Here is a 15,104-nt window from a genome sequence, read left to right on the forward strand (position 1 = left end):
GTTAAACAAATTAAAATATAAATGTAATATTTCACTAAGCAAAAATGCTGGAAAATGCATTTTTATGCAAAAATCTAGATACTATGCAGAGAGTAATAGGTCGAGTAGATTTCTAGCACAACACCTTGCTATTAAAAAAAAATAGAAATCATATTCATGCTATTAAAACCCCTAATTCAGTAACCTTACTAAAAAAATACTGAAATAGCAATTTAGGAAATATTACCAATCCTTATATTCATCCGAGGTAACTGATAATAACAAAGTTATGGAAGACTGTGAATTTTTTCTAGCCAAATTAATACTTCCTCATTTGACAGATGATGACCATGACTTCTTACATCCCCAATTACCGAAAAAGAAATAGGGGAGGCCATTAACTCTCTCCCCTTGTGCAAGTCCCCTGGTCCGGATGGATACTTGGTAGAATTTTATAGAAAATTTCAACCTTGTTTAGTACTCAAACTGAAGACCTTATTCTCTCACTACATCGATTCAGGTAAAGCATGTGGAATCTTCTTAGAAGCTACAATAGTATTTTTAAATAAGCCTGGTCGTGATCCCTTATTAGTGCAAAATTATAGACCAATATCACTTCTAAGTGTGGACTATAAAATTTACTCCAAAATTATCATGTCCAGATTGAAATTTTAGAAATTTTAATCCATCCTGACCAGGTAGGATTCGTAAAGGGCAGACAAATAACTGACAATTCTAGGCTCTTCCCCAATCTTATCACTATTACTAAAAATCATCAACATCCTTTGTTGGCTATATATATTGATGCTGAAAAGGCATTTGATAGAGTAGAATAGGGTTATATGTTCAAAGTGCTAAAATGATTCGGTTTCAGTGACAAATTTATAAACTATGTGAAATTGGTATATAGTAATCAGTACTCAAGGACATTAATTAATGGTACCCTCTCAGATAATTTCCAACTGAGTAGAGGTATTAGATAGGGCTGTCCTCTATCTCCACTACTCTTTATTTTAACTTTAGAGCCACTTCTGATTGCATCCAACAAAATATAAAAATTAATGGGATAAGTATCAGAAATTGTAATTATAAAATCGTTGTTTATGTTGATGACCTGTTAATATTTCTATTGAACCTAGAACATACTTTGAATGATTTACTGACCTTAATAAGGTAAATTGGGATGACTGATTTAGCACCACTAAATATGCAATGTACTCAATCCTCATTGTCCATCTTCCTAATTAATTGGTCTCTTGGAGGTTTTAAATATTTGGGAATCAAATTTGTTCCTGACATTGATTTGATGTTAGATTCTATAATGTTACACACCACAAAACTATTAGAATTAGCTACTGGTTGCTGGTCCCCATTATACTTGTCCTGGTGGGGCAGACTTGAAGCTATAAAAATGATTCTGGCTCCACAAATAAATTTTACCTTAAGCACGCCCCCCTCCCTTTTTCCTAACTTGTTTTGTGCCACAATCGATAACATAATTACATATTTTTTATGGGGAAAAAACACCATGCATTGCTCTTTGTAAACTGAAGCTTCCCAAAGAGCAAAGGGGTGTAGGTTATCCTGATTTTTTAAGTTAGCATCATGCCTTTATTTTAAGATTTGGATCCCATTGGCTTTTACATGAAAAAGAGTTAACTTATGTCCCAAACTGGCTTATTCTAGAAACATAATACTGGCATGAAAACTCCTAAAGTTATGATGAAATTCCCAACAATGTTAGCCACACATCATGCTCTATATAATCTTGATAAATTGTGAAAGAAAAACTGGAATTTTAGTGTAAGCTCCCCAATATGGTACAACCCAAAATTAACATTTAATAAAAAGATAATATATTGGCCAATATGGCAATCAAAAGGGATCTGGAATAAGACCATTTGATGATCTGGTCCTGATTTATCAGATATTACGATCACAATAATACAGTTGCCTTCAGTTATTTCATGATTGATTCCCTTTCTTGACATAATTTCAGATAAACCTGAACTTTACAATTTATGTCTTAAATTTTACCTGCAAGGTCATGAAGCCTCCCATTTCTATACACAGCTTTGTTCCCATTGTGATCATTGTTTCTTAAAATTGGAAAGCTCATGGGAAAATGATCTGTCAATCTCTCCTGGAACACTAAACTGGAATGAATTGTGGAAAAGCACTTTCAAAATATCTCTGCCTGCTAGTCTTACTCAGACCTTACATTTTGTCCTACATAAGGTGACATGGACTCCGATGAGGTTGTATAGAGCTGGAGTATATACTTCTAGTTTATGCTAGCATTGTTAGCAATCTGATGGCACTTTGCAACACATGATATTTAGTTGTGTTAAAATAATGCCTCTTTGAGAACAGATTTGGGAATTTATCAGTAAAGAATTATCTCTGAATCAACCCATAACTTTTAGAATAGTTATTCTAAGGTCCAAAGCTTTCTCTGGTGAACTTAACATTCATCAAGGCAAGTTGCTCAATATCACCCCGATTTTTAAAAGGCCATATGCATTAATTTTGGGGGTTACACGCGTAGCCGGGCCTTGCACAAGCCGCGCGCATTTTATAATGGGCCCGGCCATGCGTGAATTCCCCGATACGCGTCTAAGTGCCGGCCTGTGTGAAAGGGGTGGGCCGGGGGCATGGTCTGGGCAGGGAAGGGTGGGGTGGGGTGGCGCTCACCAGCTGGCTGCCAGCACGCGGAATCTACTGCTGGAGCAGCAAGATAGAAAATAAAAAAAAATCTAAGAGTTAGGTAAGTGGTAGGGGTCGGGGAGGAAATTAGGAAGGTTAGATAAGGGTATAAGAAAGTTCTCTCCCAGTCCGTTCCTTAATTGGAGCAGATTGGGAGGGAACTGGGGAAACCCTACTCGCGTCGCCGCACGTTGCATTGTAAAAGTCCCCCCCCCCCCCCCCCCGCACGCACGAGTCGCAGGCCACTCACACATATGCACGCTGATTTTAAAATCCGGCGCGCATGTGTACATGGCCATCGGATTTTATAGAATGCACGCGCCGGGAACATCGACCCCTATATTATTAGCTCATGCTCTACAAATGATCCTTGGGAATTAGAAAAACAGTAGATTACTTAGTTACACTTTTTGGTGGAACTCAATTTGTATGGTGCATAAATATGAATTAGCTGTGGCTAGTAAAGAACGATAGAAGAAAAAAACATATGTAACTTGGAAATACATTTCTGATTACCTTGATTCCTAATGTATTCCTTAATAATTATATAAGATATAACAACATTGTGAGAAAACACCTATACTTTAGTTAGTTTTTTAAAGTTTTTATTGTATTGTTTTATTTGATACAATTAATAAAAAGATTGAACACAAAAATAATTTATTCCTGCTGACCCTTTGTTCACTCGGGACAGGGAAATTTAGTGTCCTAGTGGGAGCAACTGAGAAGCTGCTAGTGCATGGCTTGATTTAATTTCATGTTTCAGATTTTCAATGTGGCTTTAATCCTTGCTCTGTAGAGAGTTACCTGTAATTTTGACCTAAGCCATGTGAAAGAGAAATACATAAACCGAGTCATATAAATTTAAAACAGTGACTAGTACACCAGTCTCTGTATATGGTCAACTGTCAAATATATTTTCTTGAATGCTTCATAAACTAAAAAAATAATAATGGGGCCAATTTTCAAAGAGTTTAGGAACCTAAACTGGACCTCTTTAAAATTTAGTAGGGCTGCCTAAATTTGGGAGCCTAGTTTCATTAGGCTCCTACATTTAGTATCCTAAAAAGTAGATGGGCATAGTTAGGTTGGGGAGACAAAGTTATGAGCTTAGCACTGATTTTCAGAAGTAAGCACCTCATTTGAAACCTTAGGGGCAGATTTTAAAAGACCTGCGCGCCGGCGCATCTATGTTGCATAGGCCGCCGGCGCGCACAAAGCCCCGGGACGCGCGCAAGTCCTGGGGCTTTGCTTGGGGGGGGCATGTCAGGGGTGTGTCAGGGGGGTGGCGCGGCATTCAGGGACGTTCCAGGGGCAGGGCCGAGGCCTCCGAACCAGCCCCTGGGCCGGGGAATGGCGATCCGGCCAGCGCGCGCAATTTACGCCTGCCTCGGGCAGGCGTAACTTTCTGAACAAAGGTAGGGGGGGATTTAGTTAGGGCTGGAGGGGTGGTTATGTAGGGGAAGGGAGGGGAAGGTGGGGGGGGGCCGGAAAAAAAGTTCCCTCCGAGGCTGCTCTGATTTCGGAGTGGCCTTGGAGGGAACGGAGGCAGGCTGCTCGGCTCGGTGTGCGCAGGTTGCACAATTGTGCACCCCCTGCGCGCGCTGACCCTGGATTTTATAACATGCGCGCAGTAGCGCGCGCATGTTATAAAATCGGGCGTAGATTTGTTCGCACCAGGTTGCACGAACAAATCTACACCCGCGCATAACTTTAAAAATCTACCCCTTAATCTAGGAACATGAATAGCAGGCCTAAAAATAGAAGCCAGATTTTAGGACTCTAAATATATGTGAAATTTCAGCTGTAAGGCTCCTAAATTGATTTAGAAGAAAGGTGAAATCATTCCTGTTTGTTGAAACTTTTAGTTGAAATTGTTTTTGTGTTTTGTATTGTCTGTTTTAATTTCTTTGTATTTTCTAATCCTCACTGATAAAGTTGAAATGCAGAATGCAATATAAGTGAAATAAATAAATAAAATAAATACATTCAGCTGAAAATCTGTTCCCAATTTAGGAGCCTAAATTTTGGAGCTCACCTTTTTTTTTTTTTTTTTTTTTTTTTTTTAATATTGGCCCCATGGCATTTTTTTTACTTTCCAAAAATAAAAAAAAGAGAAAGATTAATGTTCCTGACTGTTGCTGCTATAGAACTCAGAGAATTGTAGACAGGGGTGGTTTTGGGTCAGTGAGACAAGTGGGGAAGGATGGAAGGAAAAAATATGCTTAAAGAAAGGCCAGTAGTGGACTTCACTGAACTATTAATTGGCGGATCTCCATATGCTTTAACCTTCCTGCCCACCATTGCTTAGAGCCTTAGACCATAAAAATCAAACTAGGCCCAGCTCCCTCTTGCTCCTTGCCTGTTTCCTCTCCAACTGTGATTTATATCATACTGTGGTTTTCCCACTGCTAAGTGACATCACAAAAGCACTGTTAAACCCGAACAGCCTGAAACAGTTACAGTTCATTAAGAATGAATGTATCATCTTTTTAAACAAAAAGCTATTCATATATAGGATAAGCAAAACATACAACAGCTCTGCGATGTGGAGTTTGTTTCCACGTATTACTTAGGGGAGGTTTCCATAAATTGATGTGGCGTTTGTTTCCACGTATTATTTAGGAGGGGTTTCCATAAATTGATGTGGAGTTTGTTTCCATGTATTACTTAGGAGGGGTTTCCATAAATTGATGTGGCGTTTGTTTCCACGTATTACTTAGGAGGGGTTTCCATAAATTGATGTGGAGTTTGTTTCCATGTATTACTTAGGAGGGGTTTCCATAAATTGATGTGGCGTTTGGTTCCATGTATTACTTAGGAGGGGTTTCCATAAATTGATGTGGGGTTTTGCTATTCATAAAGCAGAGAAGCACCTCACTTCACCTATGTCGGTGTGAATAAAGCCTCTGTCCAATGGGCAGCCATGATATATTCTGCCTAGATAATATAATACTTGCTGGCTGCCCAGTCGATAAAGGTTTTGTTCTCGTCAAACATGTAAAAAAAAACCGTGCGTTCAAACTGTGCGCTGAATTCCAGTGCACAATTTTCTAATGTGCAAGCTCCTTTATTTGTTCAATCCCAGATACAGTAAGCAAATGTTATGCTAATGCATCGGGCGTTAAGAAGTACAGGCTGAACGCACATTTTAACTCGGGAGTGGGGTGAGGGAGCATGAGGTGATGGCAGCATTATGAGCACCTCAGCCATGGCTGAAGGTTCTTTGGCTGAGGGCTTTTATTTCCTGGCTATTGGCTCTTGAATTTTAGAGCTTGAATGTAATGCCTTAGTTATCATTCAGCTCCTGTTATGCCTCTGAATGCTGATTATGGATGCTCCCACTCTGCACAAAAGTTGTAGGCTCAGCTCCTTGCCACTTTGCTTGGGACCAATGCAGACAGCAGGCTGGAGCCTGATGAGCCGGCCAGTAAGCACGGGGCCAGGACGGGTATGGGGTGAAGCAGGACCTGGGCTCTGGGATAGCATTTCCTACGTAGTTACTGCTGCAGACATCCCCACAGTCTATTGTATATTAAAATGTGGTTATGGCTTTTCAGCACTGGCTCCTGGAACTGGCCCAGCCACTTCTGCCACTAACGCTAGAAACTTTGTCACCTCTGACCAAGAGTAAGAAAATGCGAGTTAAGCCAGTGCATCTCTCTGCATTGAGAAGAAATTGCTAATGCCCTCATTAGTCATTAGCATGGAATTTTCATGCCAGGGTGCTAAGCAGTGTTGTGTGTTTTACCTAAGGTTTATTTAGTGTATTGTGTTTTGGGGGGATTTTTGTTCACCACTTTGGGTGTTTTATTTTTTTTTAATTGAAAATCAGGGAAGCAGCAATTAAGAACATTAAATAAATACAACTGTAGGTATCATTTGTGTGCTATTGCATTTTGTATTTTTATATTGTTTGCTGCCATTGTTCACTACCTTGAGCTTTTCTGGAAGGGTGGTTAATGTCTAAATAAAGAAATAAGCAAGTTTGCCTAGGATAAACTCTTCTGCCATTGAGTACTGTTGCTGCATTATTTAACTTTCAGTACCAAGGTAATAGAACCACTTTGGTATAAATGTAAAATCAGGTACATTCCAGAGCTGCAATTGTCAGTTCTGGGGGTAGCACTTACGCTTTTCCTGAATAGTAGATCTATCTACCCTTAATGAGCTGTTCTAAGTAGCATGGGATCTATGTAATGCTTGGGTACTTGCCAGGTTCTTATGACCTGGATTGGCCACTGTTGGAAACAGGATACTGGGCTTGATGGACCCTTGGTCTGACCCAGTATGGCATTTTCTTATGTTCTTATGTTCTTATCAATGGGCCTAATAACAAAAGGAGGGGAGCATCCCCAGCAAAGAAACCTGGAAGGTCATTTTTTTTGGGGGGAAGGTTGGGACTCGTTCAACTTTTGATGTAAAAACATAGGTCTTTAAAACTCTAGATAAGATAAAACAGGAGAATGTGGAAATGAAGTGCAAAAGCACAGTTATGCTGAGAATTACTCTGCTGTTTCCCATTCTGCCCTTGCAAAAACCTGCAACTTCCCATCTCTCAGCACTAGCCTTCAGCAAGTAAGGAAGGGAGAATGAATTTTGTGTAAACTCTGAGTCCATCGCCAGCTTTTAAGGTGATAAATGATATAGGCCCAGATTATTGAGGGTATCATACTCGCTTGCTAGGAACACAGCTTTTGCCCAGGAGGCATGGCCTAATCAACAAAGATTAAATACTGATATTTTCTCAGTCTCTAGGAATTTTTCTTTTGCTTTGATTTATTTCAAAAGTCAACACAAGCACTCATTTGAGGTACCTATTACCAGTTTTCTTATGTGGGGTTTTTTTTTGGTTTTTTTTTTTTTTTTGCAAAGCACATTAATTATTGCACGACTTGTTGCTACATTAGTGAAGGAAAATTATGGATGCCATACTCCATACTTAATTTCATTGGTGAGACATATTAAAAACAAAAAAAGATGCTGGGCTTAAAGATTTTAATACTTGAAGTAAATGTGTCGATAGCAAATTTTCATGTACTTATCCCTGTGTTTAGCAGAAAATCCTGAATAAGTAAAACAATAAGTCCGCAAGCTTCTACTGGATGAAACAAGCAATCAGTTTATCAATGGGAGGAATCATGGCATGGAATACCTTTACAGTAGCTTCTAGATTTCAGTCTTTGGTGCAAGTTCTTAACGCAAGAGCTACCTATGCTGGCATGAATTTGTAAAGTCCATTGGGCTCATTTATAACAGGTTTTGCACTGGTGGTAAAGGGACAATGCCGATGCACAAAATTGAAACATATTTACAATCCAGCCTTAACACTGTCAGCACCAGGTTTCAAAATCTAATTACTAGATTCAGAAATCTGTAACGTGATAGCAAGTCTGACTGGTGAAACTTGATTGTAACACTAAAATCCATTGCTGGAAAACAAGATGTAAATGTGGTTGCCAAGTTTTAAATAATTTTCTCCCACTTTGAAAATAAATTATTTGCTGTTTGAGATGGTTTTACAAAATGTCCATCCTGTTCAGAAATCGGTGTCAAAAGTCCTGTTTTTCCACCAAGCTCTTACCTGCATTGTTAGCCTATAAATCATGTTGGCAGCAGACTCAACAATGAGAGAACAGTGCACTCCTCAAATGCACTACATACCATTAATTTGTATCCTGGTTATAAATGGCCGGTGTGCAAATGTTAATTAACACTACATCCGCCTCTCATTTTGTAAACGAATATCTTTGTCCGTTTTTAGAGGAATCTTTATTTTGTTTGTGTGTGTGTGTGTGTGTTGCCCCTTACCGAATACCCCTCTTTATTTGATATTTTTCGACACTGTTGACCCTACAGCTTAGTCTCATAAATGAGATCCTTTTAGTGATATCATTATATATACACTATAGGTAACGACACACTCATTTCCTCCCCAAGAAAGCAATTTAAATATAATTACTTAAGGCTTCTTTTTTTTCAGATTCTTAACCAATAAATACTGATAAAACATCCCTGGTGCAACAAATATTGACGATACGTTGGGACTACACTACTGCTCCGGTTCTCTCTCACAAAAGCGGGATGGGAGAGTTGACAGTGGTGGAGAGAGAGCAGAGCACGGGCTAGAGAGAGAGAAAGATCTGAAAAAAAATCCAGCGTACGCACATAAAAATCTAAAATGTCTTAAAACCAAATATTAAGGGGGAAAGGCCTTGCTTACTTGCACGCCCCACAATATTTCTTACTTCTTGTGTCTAAACGGGCACACGGGGGCGTGTGGCTTTACCGCGCCGTGCATACCTTACGTGTAGTCCCAGCTTGATAATGAAAGCAGATCTTTTGCTAATAATTGCTAATAATTGTAGTTGCATCGTTTACACTTCTGAACCATGGAATATTCTCCGAAACAGACTCAGAAACCCCCAAACACAACGTGCTAGTTAAACGCCGCATTTCCAGCGTAATTGCAGGTGGGGACTGCCAGCCCTTCCGCGGAGCAGAATGCGCGAACGAAAGCTTCTCAGCGCGGACTGCAATCCAAGCCTGCTTCTTTTTATTTGCCTTTCTTTAAATGCACCTTTGAAAAAGCGTTAAAGCATGCTCCCTGATAAACCCTGCTTTCCCGGGACCCTGGGCGTTAAAAAAAAAAAAAAAAAGAAAGTACCACCCGGAGCATGGAGCGGAAAACCTTCACCCAGGGAGGCTCTAATTGTAATTGCGTTTTCACCTACATTTCTGTCCCCCCCTTCCTCCGCGCAATACCCAATTTTTCGGTAGCTTGTGATGCCGGATCATTAAGTTGTGACATCAATCGAATATAATTAAGAGGTCGCTGTTCCTGTTGCTAAACTCTGAAGACTGAGAATTTTCAAAGTTTTGCATAAATTCTGGTCGAGGCTGCGAGTTTTCCCCCACACACAGAGAGAGAAATAAACAAGGTACATGAAGATATAGTAGAGTTACGTTAACTTCATCTCTGGGCTTGTAAGATAAATCGTACTTTAGTTTTCAGAGCAACATTTTTTCTCACCCACAGATAGAAATGCTCGCAGCCTTCCCTTTCCCCGATCACCCTTGCTCTGCTGTACAATCTCGGGAGCCCCCCCATGCAGAAACGAGAAGGAGCCCCAGTTGTACTTACGCTTGCGTGCAGCTTGCCTTTTCTCGACATGGCTAAAAATTTGTTGCTGAAAATTCCTCGAACGCCCACGATCCCCTGGGAGACAGCAAATATTTCCAAGAGACCTAGGAGGACAGAAATCTCAGCGTAAAAACAGCTTTTCTTCCGCAGTATGGGGAGAGCAACACAATCCGCCGCCTTCCTGCGTCCGGCTTCATCTCTCCTCCTCTGCCCCACCGGCTCGCTCCTTCGCCGCTTTAGTTTAGGATTTCTAGATCACTAAGATCATAGTTTAGGCTTTCAGGAGTTGGCTGAATATATATATATATATATTATTTCCTCTGGTAAGGAAATACAAACGGCTGAAAACGTACGTGTGTGTGTGTGTGTGTGTGTGTATGCGCGCGCATTGGCAATGCCCTTTCTTTTTAAAATCTCGAGTTGTAAATGTTCGCATTTGCACCCATCGTGCGGAAAGCTCCTCGGTCTCCGCTGGCGACAACAAGGCGCCCATCTATCTAACCAGTGGGGGGGAGGTGCGTTATGTGGGCGCTAGATTCCGAGAAAGAAAGGCACAGGGGCAATCAGAAATGCCCCTTCCCCAGCCGACCCCGGGGCCAAAGGCTTCGGGAAGCCCCGCGCTGCACTGGGACGGAAGGGGAACTCAGTCCTTACTTACGTCGCTTGCCCAGGGCCTTGACATCTCGGTTAAAGTTTCCTTTCCTTTCTCCTTTTAGGAACCTGCAACTTGGCCTCCAATCTCAAGCCGCGGCGGTGGAACTCCGCGGCCCAGCAGAAGCTTTTAAACGTATTCTTTCTCTTGGTATAAAATCTACTGCTGGCTCTTAGACGCCTAACATGGCAGTAATTATATAAAGCTAGAATTAAAATGTAGGTGTGGGTATGTATGGTTTGATTCGGGAATCCTTAGGCAAACTAAACAGCTCCAAGTCGACGTTGCCCGTTCGCACGGAGGCACCCGATTCGGATCTTCTGGGAGGGAGGGGAAGCGGTGTGGCCAGCGAGGGGCAGCGGAGGGGAGGAGCTGGAGCTGATCCCGACGGTGCCAGCGGCGGCAAGGAAAGGTGGCTGGCGCCCACTGGAAGCAGGGAGGCGGCAGGCCCGGCAAGGCAGCCTTCTGCTTGTCCTGCATCTCTGAGATTTAAACCAGGTCCGAAATGTATCCTGAAGAGGAGGCCAGGGGCAGGAAGGAGAGGGGCTCCCGCTCCGCGCAGGCCGTCGCCTAACCAACTGCCTTGGGTGCACTTCCTAGGACGCCTACGGCCTCCTGTGAAAACGATCGCCTTCTAGTCCTAGACTCGTTCTGTTTTGATTATTTCGTTTTGCTTGATGAAATGATACCCAAGATCTGGCAGTCTGTGTGTTGATACCTCAATAATAATGTCATGTTTAGATCGGGGGAGGGGGGGGAGAGGTGCTATAACTCCGAGGGGTGCCCGGGATCCATTCTGATCGCAAGATTGTACTTGGTTATGTTAACTGTCATCTCTTCCCGCGCGGTTCCGTAACATTTCGTTTGTTTCGGATGTTCTGCAGTGCTGGGTTATGCTTTCCTCTCGGTCAGTACTATCACAGCACTGTGTGTTAGTCTGGCTACATTACTGCTAATCGGAGGGGGGAAGAAAAAAGGCAGACAAGGCTTTAAAAAAACCCAACAACAATACAAAACAAAACAAGAGCTTTCTTGTCCTAGGTCATTTCTAATTCGCCTGAGGTAGGGGATCAATTCTACGCTCCTTGAGTCCGAAAGTGTGGCAAGAAGCTGAATCCATCCCGAGCCTCCCACGCCTCGATCCGCTCGCTGGAAACGCAGCCTTGGCTTCGGGAAACGGGGGATCCCGGGGGGGGGGGGGGGCTGCGTCGGAGGAGCTCGGCTCGGGCTAAAGTGACTGCGAGCTCTCCCCGGAGGGCGCCCGATCGATGGCGCGCGAGCGCTTTCCTGGAAACCGGAGGCGCTTCCCGGGCCCGGCCCTCATCTGGGGGCGCGCAGCCGGGCCCGGCGAGCCGAGCCCGGCTTGCACTTCCAAAGTCAGCCTTCATTTCTTTCGGGGTTTTTTTTTTTTTTTTTTGCCCTCGCTCTTCTGGCGGATTTGCTAGGAAGACATTTCACAGGTTTTTATTTGCCCCTTTTTTTTTTTTTTACGGTTAATCCTGGGCTTCTCGTCCGAGTGCGGGCAAGGCCTGCAGCCCTTTCTGCTGGAAGCAGGCGGGATCCGCTGCTCCTTTCGGGAATCGAGGTGGAGGTGTAAGGGGTGAGGTGAATCTCGCCCCCCTCCCCCCGCTAGAAACGGGGGCTCCCTAACCCCCCCTAAATGCAATTTAGCAAATCTCACCGCCCGCTTTACCCTCGGCCGCCAGCCGGGAAACATTTTTTTGGGGGGAGGAGGAGGAGGAGGGGGTTCTGCCAGACATTAAGATCCTACTCTAGCAGTGAGCGGTGCCCCCTTCTAGGGGGGGGGGGGGGGTGAAATTAAAACCCAGTAAGAAAGCCATTAAAAAAATAAAAAAATCACACGATTAAAGCAACGTGCTCTTTCCTAGTTTTATTTTTTACAATTCCCCTAGGCTCCTTCCTGGTTGATTTGCAAGCAATAGACAAAAGCAAATTGGAGCAAACGTATTGTTTTTCCAGCCCGGCGATTGCGGCCGGTGCCCTCTTTCTCCCTGGGGCGAGCTGGAAAGGCTCTCTCTCTCCCTCTCTCTCTCCCTCTTTTCCCTCCCGCTGGTGCAGTGGAAGGAACCCCCCCAAACTTACTCAAAAGAGTGGCTTCGTGGGAGCCACTGACCCTGCCGTCGGGGTGGATCTGCAGATGGAAGCCGATGCCCACCGTGCAGTACAGGCTGCCCGTGCGGCGCCCCGACGCGCTCCCCCGGGGGCCGCCGCCGCCGCCCTGCAGCCCTGCCGGCGAGGCGAGGCGGAGGTGCCGAGCGCCGCTGGGGCCCGCCCGCTCCGCCCGCGCCGCGGCCAGGGGGATCAGGTGGCCGCCGGACGAGAGGCAGAGGAGAAGCACCAGGGGCGCGCTCATCCTGCCAGCCGCAGGGCTCCCCCGCGCATTTTGCTGCTTGGCCCGGCTCCCCGCGGCAGGCGGCTGGGCGTGGGCATCGCCTCCCCCCCCCCCCCCCCCCACTCCGAGCACGGGCACTGCCGGCGGCGATATTAATAGCCCGAGGGAGCTGACGGAGGGGGGGGGGGGGGGCTCCTCGCGGGCTGGGAGTACTGCAGGTGCCACCCTCCCTCCCTCCCCGCCAACTTCCCACCAAGATGGGGGGGCGGGGTGTTGCCCTCTTGTCGGGAGCTGCAGCCTGAAGAGACCCCCCCCCCCGTCCGGATGCCTCATCCGGATCATTGCAAAGGAAGGGGAAAAACCGTTCCGGGCCGAGGGGGTGGGGGGGGGAATGGCTCGTTCGGCAGAGATCCACCCTGGGAAGGTTAAGCTCGGGAGCTCCCGTCTGTCTGGCTGCAAGGCGTCCGTCGAACCCTTCCTCTGCGGGTCATAGCAAACGGGCACCGGGAAACCCATGGCTCCAGCATCCTCCTCGATTTCTAATGCCACTTAAAAGTGCGGTGCAGGAGACATGAACTGCGCGCGCTGCCTCTCGCCTCAAAAGTGCCCGCGCACTGCGCTGGGAGACGGCGCCTCGGGCCGTTCAACCTTCCTCTTTATTATTCTTAGGGCCCCTGTTGTCTCTGAATTGGTTCGAGTTTGCAGAACGAATGCGCCAGCTTCTCTCTCCAGTTGCCCCCCTCTGCCCTCGCAAAGGGCTGGCAGTGGGTGATTAATTGGGAAACTCGAGCCGGCGGAATTTCTCTTCTATCGCGACGCTCCTGCTGTCATTTATCTTAAGCGATCTCTCTCTCTCTCTCTACCTTGCCTGCATTCTTGGAATAGCTGCGCCGGTAAAACATGTTCAAAGTTTTAAACCCTAGTCGGATGCATTATTCATTGGGGGATCTAATGAAAAGGAGATGTTATTGGCTCACCCCCATCTGGTTGATAGCAAGGTATGGACGGGCCTCGTGCATTATTAAGCACGCATTTAAGGTTTTAACCATCTCGGTAATGAAAAGCGTACACAGCAAGAGCTACAGATGTTGCAGAATCCGGGCACTGGTAAAGTACTGGCCACGACCGAAACCATGAAACGAGCAAGGGCTCCGGAGCTCACCGTGCCAGGCAGGGAAATCCGAATGGCAAATACGGCACCAAGTCAGTGCGGATGATGTCTATTCCGTTCGTGAAGTCCCGGTGCTGTGCTTGTACTTTCCGTCCGAGCAAATCACAAATTACCGTGTCTCTTGCATATGTTTCGTCCCGTATATAATTTGTTGTTGTTGTTGTTGTTCCAGAGGTTGTACAGTAAAGGGGTTGCCTCTGTGTCGCGTTGGGGGAGGGGGGGGGGGGAGAGGAGGAGGTGTTGCACTGAAATGGGAAATTCACTTGAACTTTGTCGAGTGGTGCTTTGTATTTGCTTTATTTTATTGTAGCTTTTAGGGAGTGCGATCGATTCCCACTGCTGATTGTGCAGGAGTATAGTGTAGTTTAAGGATCTTTTCTTTATCCATTTTCCATTTATACTTCGTCTTCTGGCATAAGCCATGTTGCCGCGGGCAGAGGAGAGCAGCAACTTCAGCTCCCACTGGTGAGCAAGGCATTTCGGGACTGGGTCATCCCAATATTAATATTTATGATTGTGACTTCTATTTTATTGTATGTTGATTGATATTGTGGATCATCATAAGCGGGCTATAAAAGATTTAAAATTAAAATAAATACATAACCCCCCACACACACACACACACACACGGATTTTTCAGATACAGGGGCTGAAAGGCTCTCTTAAGTTTCGAATAACCAGCAAGGAAGGAAGGAGAAGAAAAAGAAACGCCTTAATTGAATTGCAAGAACTGCCCTGGCATTTTTTTTCGTTGTGGCTAACATCACAAATTTTAAAATATTTCAGAACTAAATTGAAATCTTCTTAGGAGTGGAGTCGTCTTGTGCAGAATCATTAATATATTTTTTATGCCAAGTTTTATCATTTGCATGCATCTTTAGATATTTAAAAATATCCATGAATGCAAATAAACATTTTTAGGCTGTAGCTAAAGAATATACAACCACATTGTGTGATTTATTAACGACTTAAATCCAATGCTACAAGATAAGTCTCAACATATGCTACTGTCCTTTGTCATTTCACAGAATATATACATATATATTACATACATTATTATTACACAGAATATGTATTTTACGTAATTACAAAGGACAGT

At 44.4% G+C, this 15,104-nt stretch overlaps 1 protein-coding gene across 1 annotated transcript in view; it reads right to left on the reverse strand.

Annotated features, from left to right (window-relative positions):
• The window catches only part of FGF5 (fibroblast growth factor 5), a 69,984-nt gene extending 57,092 nt beyond the window's left edge, over window positions 1-12,892 (reverse strand). Inside the window, exons 1-2 of the mRNA XM_029585206.1 lie at window positions 12,585-12,892; window positions 9,830-9,933 (exon numbers count right to left, since the gene is read on the reverse strand). Of these exons, the coding sequence (XP_029441066.1) occupies window positions 9,830-9,933; window positions 12,585-12,855 (375 nt within the window). The 5' untranslated portion in view covers window positions 12,856-12,892. The remainder of the gene's footprint in view (window positions 1-9,829; window positions 9,934-12,584) is intronic.
• Window positions 12,893-15,104: the final 2,212 nt, after the last annotated feature.

Source organism: Rhinatrema bivittatum, chromosome 1 (assembly GCF_901001135.1).
Source record: "Rhinatrema bivittatum chromosome 1, aRhiBiv1.1, whole genome shotgun sequence".
NCBI classification, from domain to species: domain Eukaryota; kingdom Metazoa; phylum Chordata; class Amphibia; order Gymnophiona; family Rhinatrematidae; genus Rhinatrema; species Rhinatrema bivittatum.